This window comes from Pieris brassicae, chromosome 1 (assembly GCF_905147105.1).
Source record: "Pieris brassicae chromosome 1, ilPieBrab1.1, whole genome shotgun sequence".
NCBI lineage: Eukaryota > Metazoa > Arthropoda > Insecta > Lepidoptera > Pieridae > Pieris > Pieris brassicae.
Genome location: NC_059665.1, coordinates 22,653,630 through 22,670,929, shown reverse-complemented (window position 1 = coordinate 22,670,929; position 17,300 = coordinate 22,653,630). Strand labels below are relative to the sequence as shown.

The following is a 17,300-nucleotide window of genomic DNA, read 5'->3' as shown; positions in this document are numbered from 1 at the left end:
AGCTGGCATAAAAAAGCTGATATACAAATTTCCAAAGGCTTCCTTCCAAACCAAGTCACGTAGAAGTTTTGAGACGGATATGATACCAGATACTAGATCTTATTGGGACAACCCCTTTTCCCTTGTATTAAAACAAACCTTAAGGTTTAAAATTTTATTTTATAATCAGATTTTTTATAACACGTTATGTGGTTTATCGAACATCGAATATCGTGGTTCATGTTTATTTTGGCATACCAGTAAAAGTTTAGGCAACATTTTGAAGTATAATTAAATAGTACATTCAATGATTCAGTAGCATGTGCGAAAATTTTAAACCAATAAGTACAAACTTAATTTTAAATGAACTAAATTCGCAATTGATAAGAATTCTCTCATAAAACAGACTGACACAATCATCAGGGTTGGACAAAAATGTTGTAAAGTAAAGTTCGTTTATATGTGAACGACATAACTTACACGTAACTACGTATACGAACACGTGCGTACCCTTAGCACAAACTTTCTGACAGTTATCGTCACATATACTATACGATGTAGTACGAAATAAGACGAACATTAAGATTTATAATGCAGTAGAGCGCTCACATTTTCCATACATGATGTTACTATCGCAATTTATGTATCGTTCGTGCTAAGGGCTTGAACAAAATCAGAAAACACTTCTTTGTGGACGGATTGTGTTTTCTAAGAGATTTCAAATGTAGTCTATGTACGAAAATACAATAAAACTAGTTAAGAGGTCATGATTTAGTTAGGATTTCTTTAAAAAATTGTAATAATCTAAAACCTTTAGTAAAAACGAAAAGCAAAGTCGGCTAAGTTTTATGGTAACAACTTAATTAACGAAAATATCAAGTAATTCGCTACTTTGTTAAAGGATTTAACATGATATGCATTATTTGCGATTTAAATTTTTAATGAATTTACATTTGTAATATATTAATGATACGCATCGGCTTTGTGAAGTGGCAGCGGGATAAGTAAACATTATTCGGTAAGGCTATGTGATTTGAAAATAAATAATTTAAAGCTCAACTGCTGGCTAACAACTGGCTTAACTGTCTCTTGAATTCGTTGGTATCAAAATAGTATTCAATTAAGAAATTTAATTGAAGATAAGTTTCAGAACAAAATATTTATGTAGCACTTTCGCGTTTTTTATTGTATGATCAACGACAACTAAGTATTTTCGAAGACTAAACATTTATGTATCATTCATGCAAGGGTTTAAGAATGTTTGATAAGACGGAACACGTCATGTTTTGTTTGTACTTAAGATTTATGGTCCATCCATGCAATCCCTCTTTCAGTTGGACCACAGTTACTTTAAGTCTTTTTTTGGGGGGGCAATTTGATTTTATTTATTTGGAATTAGAATTTAAGTTTATCATTACATGTTTTTCGTGTATCGTTAATTGTTAACGGCCTAGTAATTTCTTCGTAAAAAGAAAAAGTATGATATATATCATTTGTTTCTTTAATTGAACCATTTTTTTAATTAAAAATAATGTAGGTTTGCTGAATGAGGGGGATAACAATTTTACTAAGGTGGGACATGGCACAAAAAAACTTGGGAAACACTTCACTAGATTCTCTTGAGGTCAGTCACTTCACAAGCCAAAACGTTCGGCTTATGGCATACGTTTGTGCGTATCAAAGACGCGCATACATTTAAAACGAGCAACTTGTGATAGTTTCTATAAATTCGTAAAACTCAACGTTCCAAGAACAATTAGCATATATAATCACATTATATACATACCAATTAAGTATATGTCAACCGCAAAAACGACGTTTTTGACCGTATATTCGAAGAAAAGTTGACAACACATAGACCTATATTTATTTGAATCATTAAGATAGAGAGAGAAAAAATTAATTCTTTAAAAACATTTAGCAATGCAATGTGTTTCGTTACGCTGATGACGGCATTTGATGTAAATATTTTTTTTAGTTCGGCACAATAACCTTTTTTAAATCATTTAAATTTATAGATAATGATATAACAAAAAAATCCAAATTAATTTTTCAATTAGACGTAAAAACATCGCTGTGCGGCTGACTTACAATTTCGCTAACAATTCACATTAAAAACATTTGAACCACGTTTTATTAAATAAAAAAAATTTCCTTAATTAGCACATACATTTACATTATATACAATATTTACATAAGCGTGTATATACAATCAATCTTGAGAGCAATAAAGTTATTTTGTGCTGATATCTCACTAGCAATTTTTTTTTAAATTAAGGTTTTTATTAAATAAATCTTATTGTTAACCTCCTTCGTAGACTATTTAAAGTGTCTATGACTTGATACACAAGTAAATGGATTTAATTATATTTTATGTATTACCAGGTATCGTAAGTGTCGTGTCGAACGAAGTTCGCCGAAACTGCCTATCGGCCACACCTATAAACATTTTGTATTGGATTGTTTTTGTCTTTCCAGTGTTTTAGTTTACGAATACAACATATCACAAACCATAAAAAAATCGCTTCAGCCGTTTTTGAGTTACAAAGTGTTCGAACAAACCCGACTTATAATATATTAAGATGTATAACTCCGTCCCTAATCTTTTATAATTATATTTGTAAATCCTCAAAACTTGGTACGTATACGTGCGTAGACGTATGCGTACTCGCACGCACGCATTCGTATATTTTCCGTCACCATATTGATAAACATTATCCTATAATTTATACTTTTCATTTAAATAACTTTACTGCTCAAGACATCTTATTTAACGATATCGAATATAATACACTTCCAATACTATTAAAATTATAGCCATTATTAATGTACATTCGCTTTAAAAACCAACTGTTTTAAGGCAATATTTAGATTTTACTAATAATTTCAGATTTAACAGTACTCAGTGTCACTATGAGTTAACGGTTACTTAAGGCATTTCGTATCAAATAGATTCATCAGATAAACCAAGTTATAAGATTGCATATTTAAGTATTTTATGATTTACCATTTTTTATTACGATTCTTGATAGTAAGACGTTAATAAAATCAATACTGAAAGCTAGTATCTCTACAGAGCCTTACACATTAGTTAATCATACTATGACATTGTATGCCATTGATATTTGAGCTAAAATTCTGGTCGTACGACTATTTTCGTACAAACTATTATACAAAAAATATTTTGTATGGAAATTACATTGAATAGTTTTGTCTATACTGCTAATATTGAATAAAACTGCATTTTAATGACGTAATACATATTTGTAACCGGTGTACTAGGACAAAATTTGAGATGTCATATCAAATGTGACTATCTTAAAATGTCGAATCCGAAATGTCTTAAATCACAAAGAGCACCGTCAAAACCTACTACTACATTCTCTTGCATTCCGAGGGTGACAAGGACCTAGACACACCCGTAACCTAGACCTCATCCCCCAGGTCTTGAACGCAGGTCTCCGCGATGGGAACAAATCTCTCATCAATTTGAACGAGTAAAATACTTTTATCCACGTGTGACCTCAGTTTGGGGTCGCGATGATTCGGCGTCCATTTGTGTACAACCTGTCAAACGAAAACAGTTATTACAAACTGGCTGGGCCCTCCTGGGCTGGATGGTTTTGCATGGGCGTATGTGTGCGTGCACGCACGTAGTCAGTGCGCTTGTTAGCTCGTTATTTGATGCACATACGTTTACTTATTTATATTATAAGTGAATTGTAACAAAACATGAAATAAAATTAATTCACTTAAAAATGGTGGTCCATTCCAAAAACCGATACAAATTTTAAGTTTTTAAAAATGTATAATTACACCAAACCTCCCACCACCACTATATGGAACCAGCTGCCCACTGACGGATTTTCGTATCAATTTATTATTCGACTTAAGAGTCCTTCAAGAAAAGCGTGTGCCAATTCTTAAAAAGCCGTTTTTATAACTGTTTTAATAACGCAAAATGAAAGTTTAAAATATATGTTTTTATATTAATAAAATATAATAACTACAAAATTAATAAAAAATGTTATTATATGACCAATTTATCACTTTGTAAAACCTAAATGAACCAACACTATAGACTGTATTTAGAAATCTAATCCCTTTAAATGCTTTGAGAAAGTATCCTGTAATAAAAATATTTTTTCATACCAATCCGTCCATTCCAGCCTGCGGGACCCAACTGCCCCAGAAATTCCTTCCCCCCCTCTCTCGCTCATACTCCGAGGGCCACAGGACATCTATCCTCCTCCCGAGATTAATGCAGTCATACACGCCCAACGGTTCCAAGATCAACACCTTACTCCCGACACTGATATTTATCTTCACGTCGCTTTTGCACGAATCCGACCTTTTGATTTTCGTCTTTATTTTCGACTCTTTCTTCTCTTTTTTAACATCCTTTTCCGAAAAGTGAGTCTCCTTTAACGGTATCGATTCGGGTTTCTCAATATAACGTCCAGTTAGTTCGCGGTAACTCTCGCGCTCGTGGCGAATTTCTTTGCTTATTTTCGAGAGATCTTTCGACGTACCCTCGTTTATGAAGTACCTATGTGTATGGAATAAATAATATTACAAATGAATTCCTCGATTAAACACAAAATTTAAGTACCCGCAATTATAACAATTTTGAAGCAACTAAAAGCGGGCAAGATCCCTATTTTTTGATGAAAAATACATTGGCCGGCTTGACTTAGTCCCAAAAAGTCGACGGCGTGCGTCAGGCACAGAAGGCTGATCACCTACTTGCCTATTCGATTAACAAATGGTCATGAAACATATACAGAAATCTGAGGCCCAGACCTAAAAAGGTAGCGCTATTGATTTTTTAAATTAAAGTTATAATAATAGCCTCAAGTTTTTGATTATTCGGCAGACACGTTTTTGCGTCCGTTTCATTGTTAATTTTATGAAATCTGTCTTTTTTTCTTCAACATTACGCAAATCTAATAAATATTTTACAATGTGACCAATATTAGTTACATGCAATGGATATGAAATAAAAATGTTAGAAACTCTAGACACAGCTGAAACAAAATACAAAGAGTTAAACTCTAATCAAGAACTGTCAAAACTTTTGTCTATATCTATATTTTAACATATACAGTCAGACATGGCTACTGATGTTAAGTGCGAGTGCGTTGCCGGCCTTGTGAACGTGTAGTTAAATCCTTAGGCGGGTGAAGTTTAGTAAACAAAATAACGGATATCCTATTTATTATATTCGAGCCATTACTTTGTATAGTTCAAAATGCATTTCTATATATTACAATTGGTATTATTTACTTTTAAAGTTGTATTGAATTTCAGCTAGATGATACCTTTTAAAGAGTGCGTCTTGCCTTGCATTCCTATTCGCGATGATTTTGCAATCCGGCAACGAGACGTCGAGGCCGCTACTCGTGCGTACGTCTTCTAACGACGAATCGCCGCTGTGGCCTAGGTTTGACGACACCTGTATACAACGATAGACTATACAATCACAGTATTGTCGATAGACTATACAATCACAGTATTGTCGATAGACTATACAATCACAGTATTGTCGATAGACTATACAATCACAGTAGTGTCGATAGAATCCGTCTGCAAAATTGATCGACAATAAGCCGTTGACCAAAAATGGTGAAAAATTACTAGGCAACATTTGAATGACCACGAAATGGTTATGTATAGAAGGTTTTCTCAAATTTAGAGCTCTGTATTGAGAAAGAAACTACGGAATGAATAGATTAAATATTTAATAGAATGAATAGAATAGATAGATTTGAGTAAAGCGATATGAAGATGGCCAAACTTTTCATTGTACAAATCCACTGCGAAATTTACAATATTCCCTTACGAATTTTGGGGGGGGGGGGGGTCCTCTTGTAAAACGTTACGATGCGGGGCGGGGATTGAATTACACGTTAATGATAATATTATTTTCGACTTTCCAGTACTTTACACCACATAATGGTAAGTTTTCGGTATAAAGAGTCACTGGGGGTGGTCACGAAACTATTACTATAACTACAGAAAACGTTACGAAGCGTTTTATAGGGTGGGGGGGGGGGGCAAAAACCTTCAAAAATTGCGTGATACTTGAACGCTCCCTTATTACTTCAATATAATTTACTAAATAAACAATAATCTGTAAGTCGGTGATCATAGAATATAAAAATTATTTATTTTATAGAGATACAAAAGCCTGTACTATTGTAACCGGTACAGTATGACCAAGAACATACAGTCTTCATTTAATTTAGTTTAATGCTCACCTTAGCACTAGCTGCACGACGTGGTTGTTCCCGCCAACCTGACTCCCATCCCGTAGAACCCTGGAGTTAAACCATCGATGATTTATAATAATAATAATAGTAAGCCTTTCTTGCTGTAAAATCCTTATCATGTAAGAGATATATGATAAACACTAATTAAGGCAAGCCGGTAAATTTCTATTATACAGCTTGTCCTTGGACATAGGCCTCCTTTAGCTTCCACTCTTCTCGGTATCTTTACCACATAAGGCCAGCTGTTTTCCACGTTTTCTTTTGTCATAGCGAGGAAGCCATTCCTCGCCGTCGTCCATTTATCTTGTCTTCTCTCATAATGTCTCAATTATACAAAAAAAAAAGAGTGGCAAAGAGTTTATTGCCAGTTCTTCTCTTCCATTCTACGTCTTTGATTTGAGAACTGGCACTAAATTTAAAATTAGAAGCGTTTAATGTATTTTTCTGTTCTTCACGTTGTGTTTGTGTACATTGTGTAATAAATGATTATTGACAAGTCTTACACCAATAAATGACCTTTCTAAAACCTCAAGAGCTATCAAAAGGAATACATTATGTTCGCTAGCTATATGTTAGAAATGTAGAGTTTTTTTTAATGATTTCTACCTGTGCTTCATCGTGATGTTCGTCCCGATGTTCGGTGGCGAGTCGTGCGCTATCGGACGCGGCGAGCAAACGAAACGACGCGGGCAGTGCACGCTCGCGACGCATGCGCGTACGGTGACCGGGCTGGATTATATAATAAACAATCATTACGAGTATCAGAGAAATTAGATATTAATTGTAATTTATTTGTTCTAAATCAAACGGACAATCATTAGGGTTTATATTTTCGATTTTATATAAAATAAACTGTATCGCGAGCCGCTGCAAATATATTTATATATTGTTACGAGCCTGGGAATAGAAATATTTCTTGAAAAATTAATGAGGAATTTATGAGCACAAATTAATTGCAGAAATGCACTTATAGCACACAAAAACACAGTCACTTATTACTCCACTTATGCACCATGCTCCAGCTTCCTGAAAACTAGGGTAACATTATGAAAATTACAATTTTCTAATATGTGATTGACCCTCTCCTGAAACGGTCAGAAATCGTACAGCCTGCTGAAAAGTTCTCTAAGTAGTGGAAAAATTTAGAAACATGGCAGTCGATCCGTCTTCGTAACAATATATAACTCAATCGTTTCTAAGTAACAACAGTTTACGTTAATAGTGTATAAATATACCTGCGTCCGCGCACGCATATGTCTCTCCCTTCTGGCGCCGCGTTCTTCACTGCGTCGTCTAGGTTCAGTCTCTTGATTATTGGCATATACTGGAAATGTATAATTTCAGTATATTTTAAATCAAAATGTATGTATTATTAAAATGTGTACACATTACACAGACAACATTCATGGATCTATATATTTTTTTGAAATCAGTAGTAGTTTTTGACTGTATTCGTTACATACAAAGCTTTATTTATTATATATTGCGATGTATTTATTCAAGTTTACCACGGCATACATAATACTATGTATATTTATAGCATATGTCGGAGAATGAATATTTTAAAATTCCCGCCACTCTGAAGTTAGTCGTAGAATGCGGTATGGTATGTAAAGAAAGACTGTCAACGTTGACAATTGACAATGCCTAGTCTGCGTGATCTACCAAATGTCAGTAGCGCGACTGTTTCGTGGCAGTAAGTGAATTCTTTGGTCACTTGAGTTTCGAACGTCGCCTGCGCCGGACGTGCGCCCTGACTGTGTTTAAATATTAAGTTATGTCGGACGACGGTAGTAGCACCAATTTTGCAATTATTAATCGTGTTGAATCTGCGACATATATATTACAAACTCTTTTATATAAACTGTTTGACAGTTTAGGTAAACAATAATGTTAGGTAAAAAAAAACTTGTGGGTCAGCTACGACGCACGATTGGAGTTTACTCCTTACGAACTGTAATTATGATATATATCGAATAGAAAAAAAGGGTAAATGAACGCATCTGCTAAAATGATAAGAGAAACAAACATATATCTGTAATTATTCGGATTATTTATATTACTTCAATAAAGCGTATTACATAAAGTATGTTACAAAACAATATAAATAATAATAATAACAATAATAATTGTGTTCAATTGATACAAATCCAATTTTAGAGAGAGAATGAGTTCAATCCTACAGATATATATGTTTGTCTCTTTCTACGTAACGCCTCAACTTTTCGTGTTACAATTGATTTTACTCCTCATAAAATTTCCGTACCGAGCCTTATAACTCAAATCGTTTCTTAAGGAGTAAACTCGAAAAATAAGCAGAAAATCAGCGGATTAGATACGAAATAGGCACTTATTAATTGATCAGCTCACTACCGAATACAGCTACATATAAGTACTGTTTAATCTGCTATAATCGCGCTAGGTTAGCTTTTGCAGACGGAATTTAGAAAATTTTGCTGATTTAAGACCTAAGGGACCTAATGTTACTGCTCCATATTAGATTGTTTAGCAATTTAAACAAAAACTTAACACCAGCAAAAGATCTCCGATCGTACAGTGATATGATGATGAGTGGTCTCTGACATATAATCATATTGATTAGTACTCTGTACTGATTTTTTTATGTTAAGTGATACCGCCGCCCATGGACACTCGCACTGCCAGAATGATCTCTCTTCTTGAAGGACCCTAAGATAATTCCAACTCATAACATACCAGGTTCCTCTTGCGTCCTTTCATGCGAATGTTGTTCCCTTAAAAGACCAGCCAAGGAGGCCAGAGTTGACGAAGTTGGTTTTCCCGCGCTCGAGAGACTACTCCGAGTGCCGCCTGCAATTTGTCTTTATCGATTAATGGTTATTTATTTATTTATTTTTTGTATAAGTGTTATTAATATAAAAGAAGTTGATGTGGTGGAAACACAAACTGTGCACAGTTTTTCTATCCACCAGGACGTCGAACATAATTAAATCATTAACACACATATATATATACTAAGGCCAATGACATATAAACTGTAAATTTATAACAATCAAACCATTCAAACGATTTAAAATTGCACGTAAAACATAATTAAATCATTAACACACATATATATATATATACTAAGGCCAGTGACATATAAACTGTAAATTTATAACAATCAAACCATTCAAACGATTTAAAATTGCACGTAAAACATAATTAAATCATTAACACACATATATATATACTAAGGCCAGTGACATATAAACTGTAAATTTATAACAATCAAACCATTCAAACGATTTAAAATTGCACGTAAAACATAATTAAATCATTAACACACATATATATATATATACTAAGGCCAGTGACATAGAAACTGTAAATTTATAACAATCAAACCATTCAAACGATTTAAAATTGCACGTAAAACATAATTAAATCATTAACACACATATATATATATATACTAAGGCCAGTGACATAGAAACTGTAAATTTATAACAATCAAACCATTCAAACGATTTAAAATTGCACGTAAAACATAATTAAATCATTAACACACATATATATATATATACTAAGGCCAGTGACATAGAAACTGTAAATTTATAACAATCAAACCATTCAAACGATTTAAAATTGCACGTAAAACATAATTAAATCATTAACACACATATATATATACTAAGGCCAGTGACATATAAACTGTAAATTTATAACAATCAAACCATTCAAACGATTTAAAATTGCACGTAAAACATAATTAAATCATTAACACACATATATATACTAAGGCCAATGACATATAAACTGTAAATTTATAACAATCAAACCATTCAAACGATTTAAAATTGCACGTAAAACATAATTAAATCATTAACACACATATATATATACTAAGGCCAGTGACATATAAACTGTAAATTTATAACAATCAAACCATTCAAACGATTTAAAATTGCACGTAAAACATAATTAAATCATTAACACACATATATATATACTAAGGCCAGTGACATATAAACTGTAAATTTATAACAATCAAACCATTCAAACGATTTAAAATTGCACGTAAAACATAATTAAATCATTAACACACATATATATATACTAAGGCCAGTGACATATAAACTGTAAATTTATAACAATCAAACCATTCAAGCGATTTAAAATACGTAAAACGTCGTAAACAAATCTAAACACTGACGCGCCATAGATAGCCGATGCTAGAAACCTGTTCTTGTCGAGAATTGTCATTCACATACAGAATAAGTTCCTATATTCTAATTTTAATGACGTATATAGCATAATTTATGTTATGCATAATTTATAATTGTTTGACTTATGTAGTATTTTTTTTAATTTAAATTTAATATTGTTTCTTGTTATATTAGTAAGAAGTGTAGCTGGTATCGAGTTTATTAAATTTGGAATAATGTAATCTAATGTTTCTTTTTTCCCATATAAATTATTGTATTTGTTAGTTAACTAACGCTTGAAATAAACGCGTTTGACTCTAACATTAAACGCATCTGTCTCTTTTCATTACAGCAAAAACAAATTTAAAAGAAAAGGACGAGACTACTTAAATGGAAAGATTGGAAAAAGACCGATAGTGTTCATGAATAAGAGCGTTAAGATTAATTACGTATAGATTTACGTATACGTGTTACGTAAACGACATGAATGGCGTACTTTATTTATATTTATATATATATATATATATTATACAAATGTACATATTTTATGTAACTGGGGCAAACTGAACAACCGCCTTAATATTTTGTATAAATATGAAGCTGTCCAAATGTTAACTATTACCGCTGCCCATGGAAACTCACATTGCCAGAAGACTCCCAAGTGCGTTGCCGGCCTTTATATGATCTTATCAGTTTTATTAAATCTGCGCTAGTATTCTGCAAAGCCGATTCCAACATTTCTCTATTAAATTTCGACGTAGTCTTTTGGGATTGCACGGTATTACAATGAAGTTATTTAGTTACAGAGCTAGTTCTACTTCTGTGACTGACCCTCACCTAAATCTCCCCTATGCGAAGCCAACGAGGCCCTCGAGGCCGCAGTTTGCGTTTGGAGAGGTGGCCTCCTGCCCGCTTCTCCTCTTTCTGCGGCTGGAGCATCACACGCCGCGCCGCTGGAGCAGCCTTCGCCGCAACGTCGTCGTATACTAAATAAAACACTTGACAATGTAATTATTTTGAATATTTTAAATAAACCAGGAACAATACAATATGTCAACGTTAGAGAATTGAGTTAATATATATTTGAAGCTGTGCAAAGATCAACATACATTTAGCGTCACATATAGCGTGTAAATTTGTATTAAAAGATTGAATTTTACATAGAAGTTACAATAACATTATGAGTTATATCATTATAGTCAATCCTTATATTATTTTACCACTACCTGATCATATTATTTAAACAATAATAATATTAATATTTCAATGTTATTATTAAATTATTATAAACATCGATTGCCATACAAATGGTGTTTCTTTTCATTAATGTACCCAAAATTATTTGTCTCAGGGATGGTGGGGTACAATAAATTGGAAACCAGACGGGATTTACAGTTGGCCTACTGCGTACTGAAAGTCTTGATGGGTGTAGTGTGCAAGCAAGGTGTACTCCAAGAACTGGGTTTTAGTACCTATGGGATATGTGCGACGGCGAAGGCAAAGGTTATTTGCGATTCCAAGGGCAAGATGCAGTCTGCTGCACAGATCCCCGTCATCCAGGACGTTACCACTACTGAATGCTGTCTCCGACACTATCGCTATATTTATGTGTTCGCAGAGTGAATTCACAGTAGCCATATTGTGTAAATTATGTGTTTAACGTATAAACGTATTTTATTATATTTTAATTATTTAATGTTTCTCGACATTATCGTATTGGCATAGGCTGTAAGGATAATGTATGTATTTCTGTAATAAATAAATAAATAAATTCTTCTATACAATACCAGATGAATTTATGGCATAGCCAAATTTCTCTCTATGTCTACGTCGACAGTTGAACATTCCCGTTGACTTAAAATATTTATATATTTGTGACCGAATATGTTACATATATAATGCACTCCCTTTGCACAGCATAAGCAGTACCTGTACCCACCTGACGCAGCAGCATCATAAAAGGAAGCAGACAACAAACACCAATAGCTTTAATCGGATACCTCTCATCGGACCGGTCAAATCCTCAACTATTAATAAGTCTATAATATAGATTATTTGTCATGTATCTCATATCGGGCCGATTTAATAGTCATATTTAGTTAAGGGCTCATTCAGACGAACGACACGCGCCAACTGCAAGCGTCGACGGATGCCGTCGACTACCGTTAACGACAGTCGTCTGTGCGTCGACAGCAAGCGCCAACGTGTCGGCGGCAGCCGTCGACGTTTGTCGACGCTTGCAGTTGTGGCGTACCACGACCGCCATTTTGTCAGTCGACTGCAAATAGTCCAAGAGTGCGCAAGCGTCGCGACACGCGCGTCCACACAATGAGCTCCAGTGAAGAGATTGATATTGAATTGCTAATAGTTGCAGTAACAAAAAGAGCTTGTATTCGGAATAATAAATTACGAGACTATAGTAACAAAACAATAAAAAACAGGGCATGAGCTGGCATGGCTGTATGTTGTTGACATTCAAAAATAATTGAAAAATTTATTTTCAATTCTTGGCAAACGTGGATAGAGTGTAAAAAAGTTTCCATCTTGTTCTCTGTACATCAATATTCCTTCAACCCATAATGAACGTGTCTATCTTCTTCACTTTTGTCGGCGACGACGGCGAAGTAGAAGCAATAACAGTGTTTCTTCATCGAAAGGCATTCTGCAACTGGCTCCCTGTCTATATTAGTTGCGTAGCACGCAATAACTGCAAGCGTAAAAACCCATCGACGGCTGCCGCCGAAACGTTGACGCCTGCCGTCGACGCGCTAACGACTGCCGTCGAATACCGTCGACGGCAGTCGACGACAGCCGTCGACGCTTGCAGTTGGCGCGTGCCGTTCGTCTGAATGAGCCCTTAGTCTCAATTATTGTAGTAATTTAATTAAAGTATTTTAAATATACTATGGGATTCACCGATAAAATATACATACAGGGAAGCGATACAATTTTGACCTTAACCAAAGGTACGCAACTATCAAGTACATAAATACCGTATTCGCTTCGACTGAATAATATGTATAAACTGTACCATAACAAATAAAATCACTCCAGACCCCGTTATAATAAAAACACACACACGTAATATTGCTTAGTTTAATTATGACGGAGAGATATCATCTAGATTGAAGGCATTAGGGATTGATTTGACATGATTTACGTCTTCCAAAACACGATCTGATTTAATAAAAACAGTAACTGCCGATAAACTGTTGACGATAATTATTGGCATCGGCCATTTAATTTCGACATTAGAGTCTACTTTTTAACGGCATCTGCTACTTTTAGCAACCAGCGTTTGTAATTAACAAGTTTCGTGTTATTCTTTGTACGTTCGTGTTCTTGTCACCAAACCTTTCAAAGACAGAACCACATATATTCACCTCTATAAGACGCTTGTGCAGTCTCAGTTGGAATACGCTAGTCCAATCTGGAATCCCTACTACGCTATATATGTCACACAACTGGAGGCTGTACAAAAGAAATTTTTGCGTATTTTAAATTTTGTCGCATGAACGTTGGTAGGGCTAAATACAACGAACTTTTAAAAAAATATAATTTGCTTTCTTTGAGTACTAGGCGTAGTTTGATAGATTGTGTCATTATAAGAAAAATATGCGTACATGAATTAACTTGTTCAAATCTTCTGGAATTCATAAGATTCAATATTCCTGCCAGATCTCTACGCTCGACTTCCAGAACCAACATTGGGTTCCGTGAGCCTCTTCACAGGATGTGTTCTACTCTTGATTCTACTACTAATATCGATCTTTTTTCGCACTCCTCTACTGCTTCATTTAAGAATAGGTTAAAACAACTATTCCAGTAGTAAACCTTGTATCTTTCTTCTAATTTTGGCTACTAGTATATCTGTCGTTCTACCGATCTATAAACTTTGTATTGTCTACTTAAATATTTTGTTCTGCTGTCATGTCACGATTTGTTTTGCTTTATATCCTTTTTTTATCAGTGAAACTTTTTGTGGATATATCCAATGCTTTAATTCTTATGTTTATATTTCTTTTCTGACTTCTACTTTTAGAGATGTATCTGTTTGTTTCCCAAATGAATAAATAAAATAAATAAATACTCGTTCCACGACCGAAGCCCAATCGACTATCATACGGCAGTCATGTCAAAGATTACCTTCATATCGATTTATATTAAGTTTCTTATATTTAAAATTATGATAAATTACTTTTATTTATTGACTCCATAGTCATTGTTATTATCAAACTTGGGACTAGTCCTTAATATATAAATCTAGCAACATTACACAAACTAATTTGTCTTTGATGTTATTAAATGATAATGACAATGGCAGCTGATTAACACCATTGCTTTAACATAAATAATACTATGAAATTACTACAAACTATTATATTATATTAATCTGGGCCCAGATACACGTACGTCCCCGTCAATTGTATGCAAATTCTGTATTGATTGTATCCAGGAGTTATAATATCATGTAGTAGTTTATCCGGTTGACATTCGATTACTTTCTGTCAAGTCAGCATTTCCCATCACGAAATGACTCCAGTTAGTTTTAATTGTTAATTAAAGTTCAGTAACATTCAAGACAAACTTTTAATTTTTTTCATAGTTTACGACAAATTGTTTATTAGAGTATTTATGTTAAAAGTTGTTGGCGAGTTTTAGTACGTACGTAAAAGTTATAACGAAAAATGCATTAATTAAAAAAAACAAACTCACCGTCTCCAGAGAGCCGTGACTTTATTCTTAATGGTCGTGACGGTGACGGCTCCGCCCACCAACGAGCAAAGCTGTTCCGACGTATCCGCGTACGAAGTCGTCAAAGGTGACACGTATATCGGATAGCCTATCGGCTGATCGCAGGACGAGTTTATTATGTTCCTGAGGGCCTGAAAGAATTCAACCGCAGACTTTATATATAAATAATAAATATATATGTATATACTATAATGGTTTTGATATGTTTAACTTTAGTTATGCACTTTTAGCACTTTACCCGTAGTATTTATTTTTTTAGTGTTCTGTACTAGCGTTGTCTGGAAGAGGTTGCTTATTAGCGACAACTCCGTCATTTAGCTCTTTAATTTGTTATTTGAATGTATATAGACAGGACCGGATTCACGGGAGGGCAACTGGGGCTACAGCCCCGGGGCCCTCCACAAAAGAGTGCGCCGCAACATCTCTTTTTCATTTGGCATAAGATTCAATAAAAATATTTCGATTTTATTCATAAAAGTATACAATAATTACCTAATAAATTGTATGTGCATATAATTATATTATAATAGTTGTGTTCGTAATTAAGATATCTGTGAAATAGTTTACCTGTTTTGCATTCTGTATGGAGCCCCTCTCAGGGTTACGATTTCTCAAATAGACTAACTCTTGCTGCTGCCCCGCCCATAAGCCGCGTACGCACTCGCGATTCAATTTGATCACTCTAAAGCCGAGATGCCGTTTATTCAACATAATAATCTTGTAGTCGTCGTTGCCTTCGTCCATCACGTGCCTGGATTAAAAAGGGTTTATACAGAGAACATATTATATATTAATATAAATTACAGTAAATCTTAAATATTGAGTGATAGGGAAACGATACCTTAACGCCAATAAATGTGGTGCCCCACGTAGAACGTTGTATCTCCAGGCAGGGGCAGCTTCGTGGCAGATCACAAGCCGCTGGGAGTGAGACACGATGGCCGAGTACAGGGCTGCACTGCTGCAGTATTCTTCGGGGAACATGAAGTGGTCCTGAATATAATAAAAGTATATTAACGACTTGGATAACTGACACGATAATTATATGGATTGGCAAGCAATGAAGAGCAAAATTTGAAGACGTCTTCAACCGATTCCAGAACCTTTTTCATTTATTAAAATTGAAGGAAGGAAGGAAGTTTTTTATGAATTGAAAAATTTGGTACAAAAATTGAAAAATTAAGTTACATTTAGGTACTGAGGTATCCCTGAAAAGCGAACGGGAATCAAAATGCTCCATATGTTGGTATGTAACTAGGGTTTAACTCAAAATTCAAAATTATATATTCATGTAGGTAACACAACCTGCACTTATGAACGTCAAAAATAGAAATGTATACAAAATGCTTCTAATTTTACATTTACTGCCAGTTTTCAAATCAAAGACGTAGAACGGAAGAGAAGAACTGGCAATAAACTCTCCGCCACTCTTTTCTTAATCGCCAAGTTCTTGATTTACATAACGATTTTAAGCTGCAACCATTACACCATGTTCCACATGACATCAGCAGGATGCAGCACGCACTTACATTCCCGTGGGAACAACACGCAAATACGTAGTCAAAAATAACTAACATCACCGCATACACGAATTCAATTACGACCACTCACCAAGTAGCAGTTATATGACTAATGTGTATGTGTGTAAAAAATCATATTTTAATTTATAATTTTATACATATACGTTATTTTAGAACTTATAAATAAATAAACAGATAGTAAAAAAAACGTATATATATATACGAAATTACTGCGCTATATGACATCCCTTATTCATAAAAAACTATAACAGTCTGATTACACTGGATTAACTTTCGTCTCTTTCTATCAAGTTGTGTTTACACTGTGATGGAAAGGAACAAATGACTACGTTGGATACGAACATTAGTTAAAACATGTCTTTTTATTGGTCCTTATTTATGGAATAGGAAAACGGGCGGGAGGCTCACGAGTTAAGTGATACCTCTATGGACACTCACACTGCCAGTGGGCTCGCTAGTGCGTTGCCGGCCTTTTAGGAATGGACACGGTAATCTTGAACCTAAGTCGAATTAGTTTGCAAATATTGCATTGGGCAACTGGTGAGAAATGTTAATCTACTGATACAAGATAAAATAATTTGTTTTTA

At 34.3% G+C, this 17,300-nt stretch overlaps 1 protein-coding gene across 4 annotated transcripts in view; it reads right to left on the bottom strand.

Annotated features, from left to right (window-relative positions):
• Positions 1–139: 139 nt before the first annotated feature.
• LOC123714798 (pecanex-like protein 1) overlaps positions 140–17,300 on the bottom strand; it is a 34,091-nt gene continuing 16,930 nt past the window's right edge. For 2 of the 4 annotated variants that reach the window (XM_045669325.1, XM_045669333.1), the window contains exons 16-26: positions 16,014–16,165; positions 15,740–15,923; positions 15,134–15,303; positions 11,255–11,403; positions 8,967–9,080; positions 7,487–7,575; positions 6,858–6,980; positions 6,240–6,299; positions 5,301–5,434; positions 4,132–4,528; positions 140–3,546 (exon numbers count right to left, since the gene is read on the bottom strand). In XM_045669325.1, coding sequence (XP_045525281.1) covers positions 3,406–3,546; positions 4,132–4,528; positions 5,301–5,434; positions 6,240–6,299; positions 6,858–6,980; positions 7,487–7,575; positions 8,967–9,080; positions 11,255–11,403; positions 15,134–15,303; positions 15,740–15,923; positions 16,014–16,165 — 1,713 coding nt within the window. In that variant the 3' untranslated portion in view covers positions 140–3,405. The remainder of the gene's footprint in view (positions 3,547–4,131; positions 4,529–5,300; positions 5,435–6,239; positions 6,300–6,857; positions 6,981–7,486; positions 7,576–8,966; positions 9,081–11,254; positions 11,404–15,133; positions 15,304–15,739; positions 15,924–16,013; positions 16,166–17,300) is intronic. The other 2 variants (XM_045669343.1, XM_045669352.1) reach the window with 1 other exon arrangement.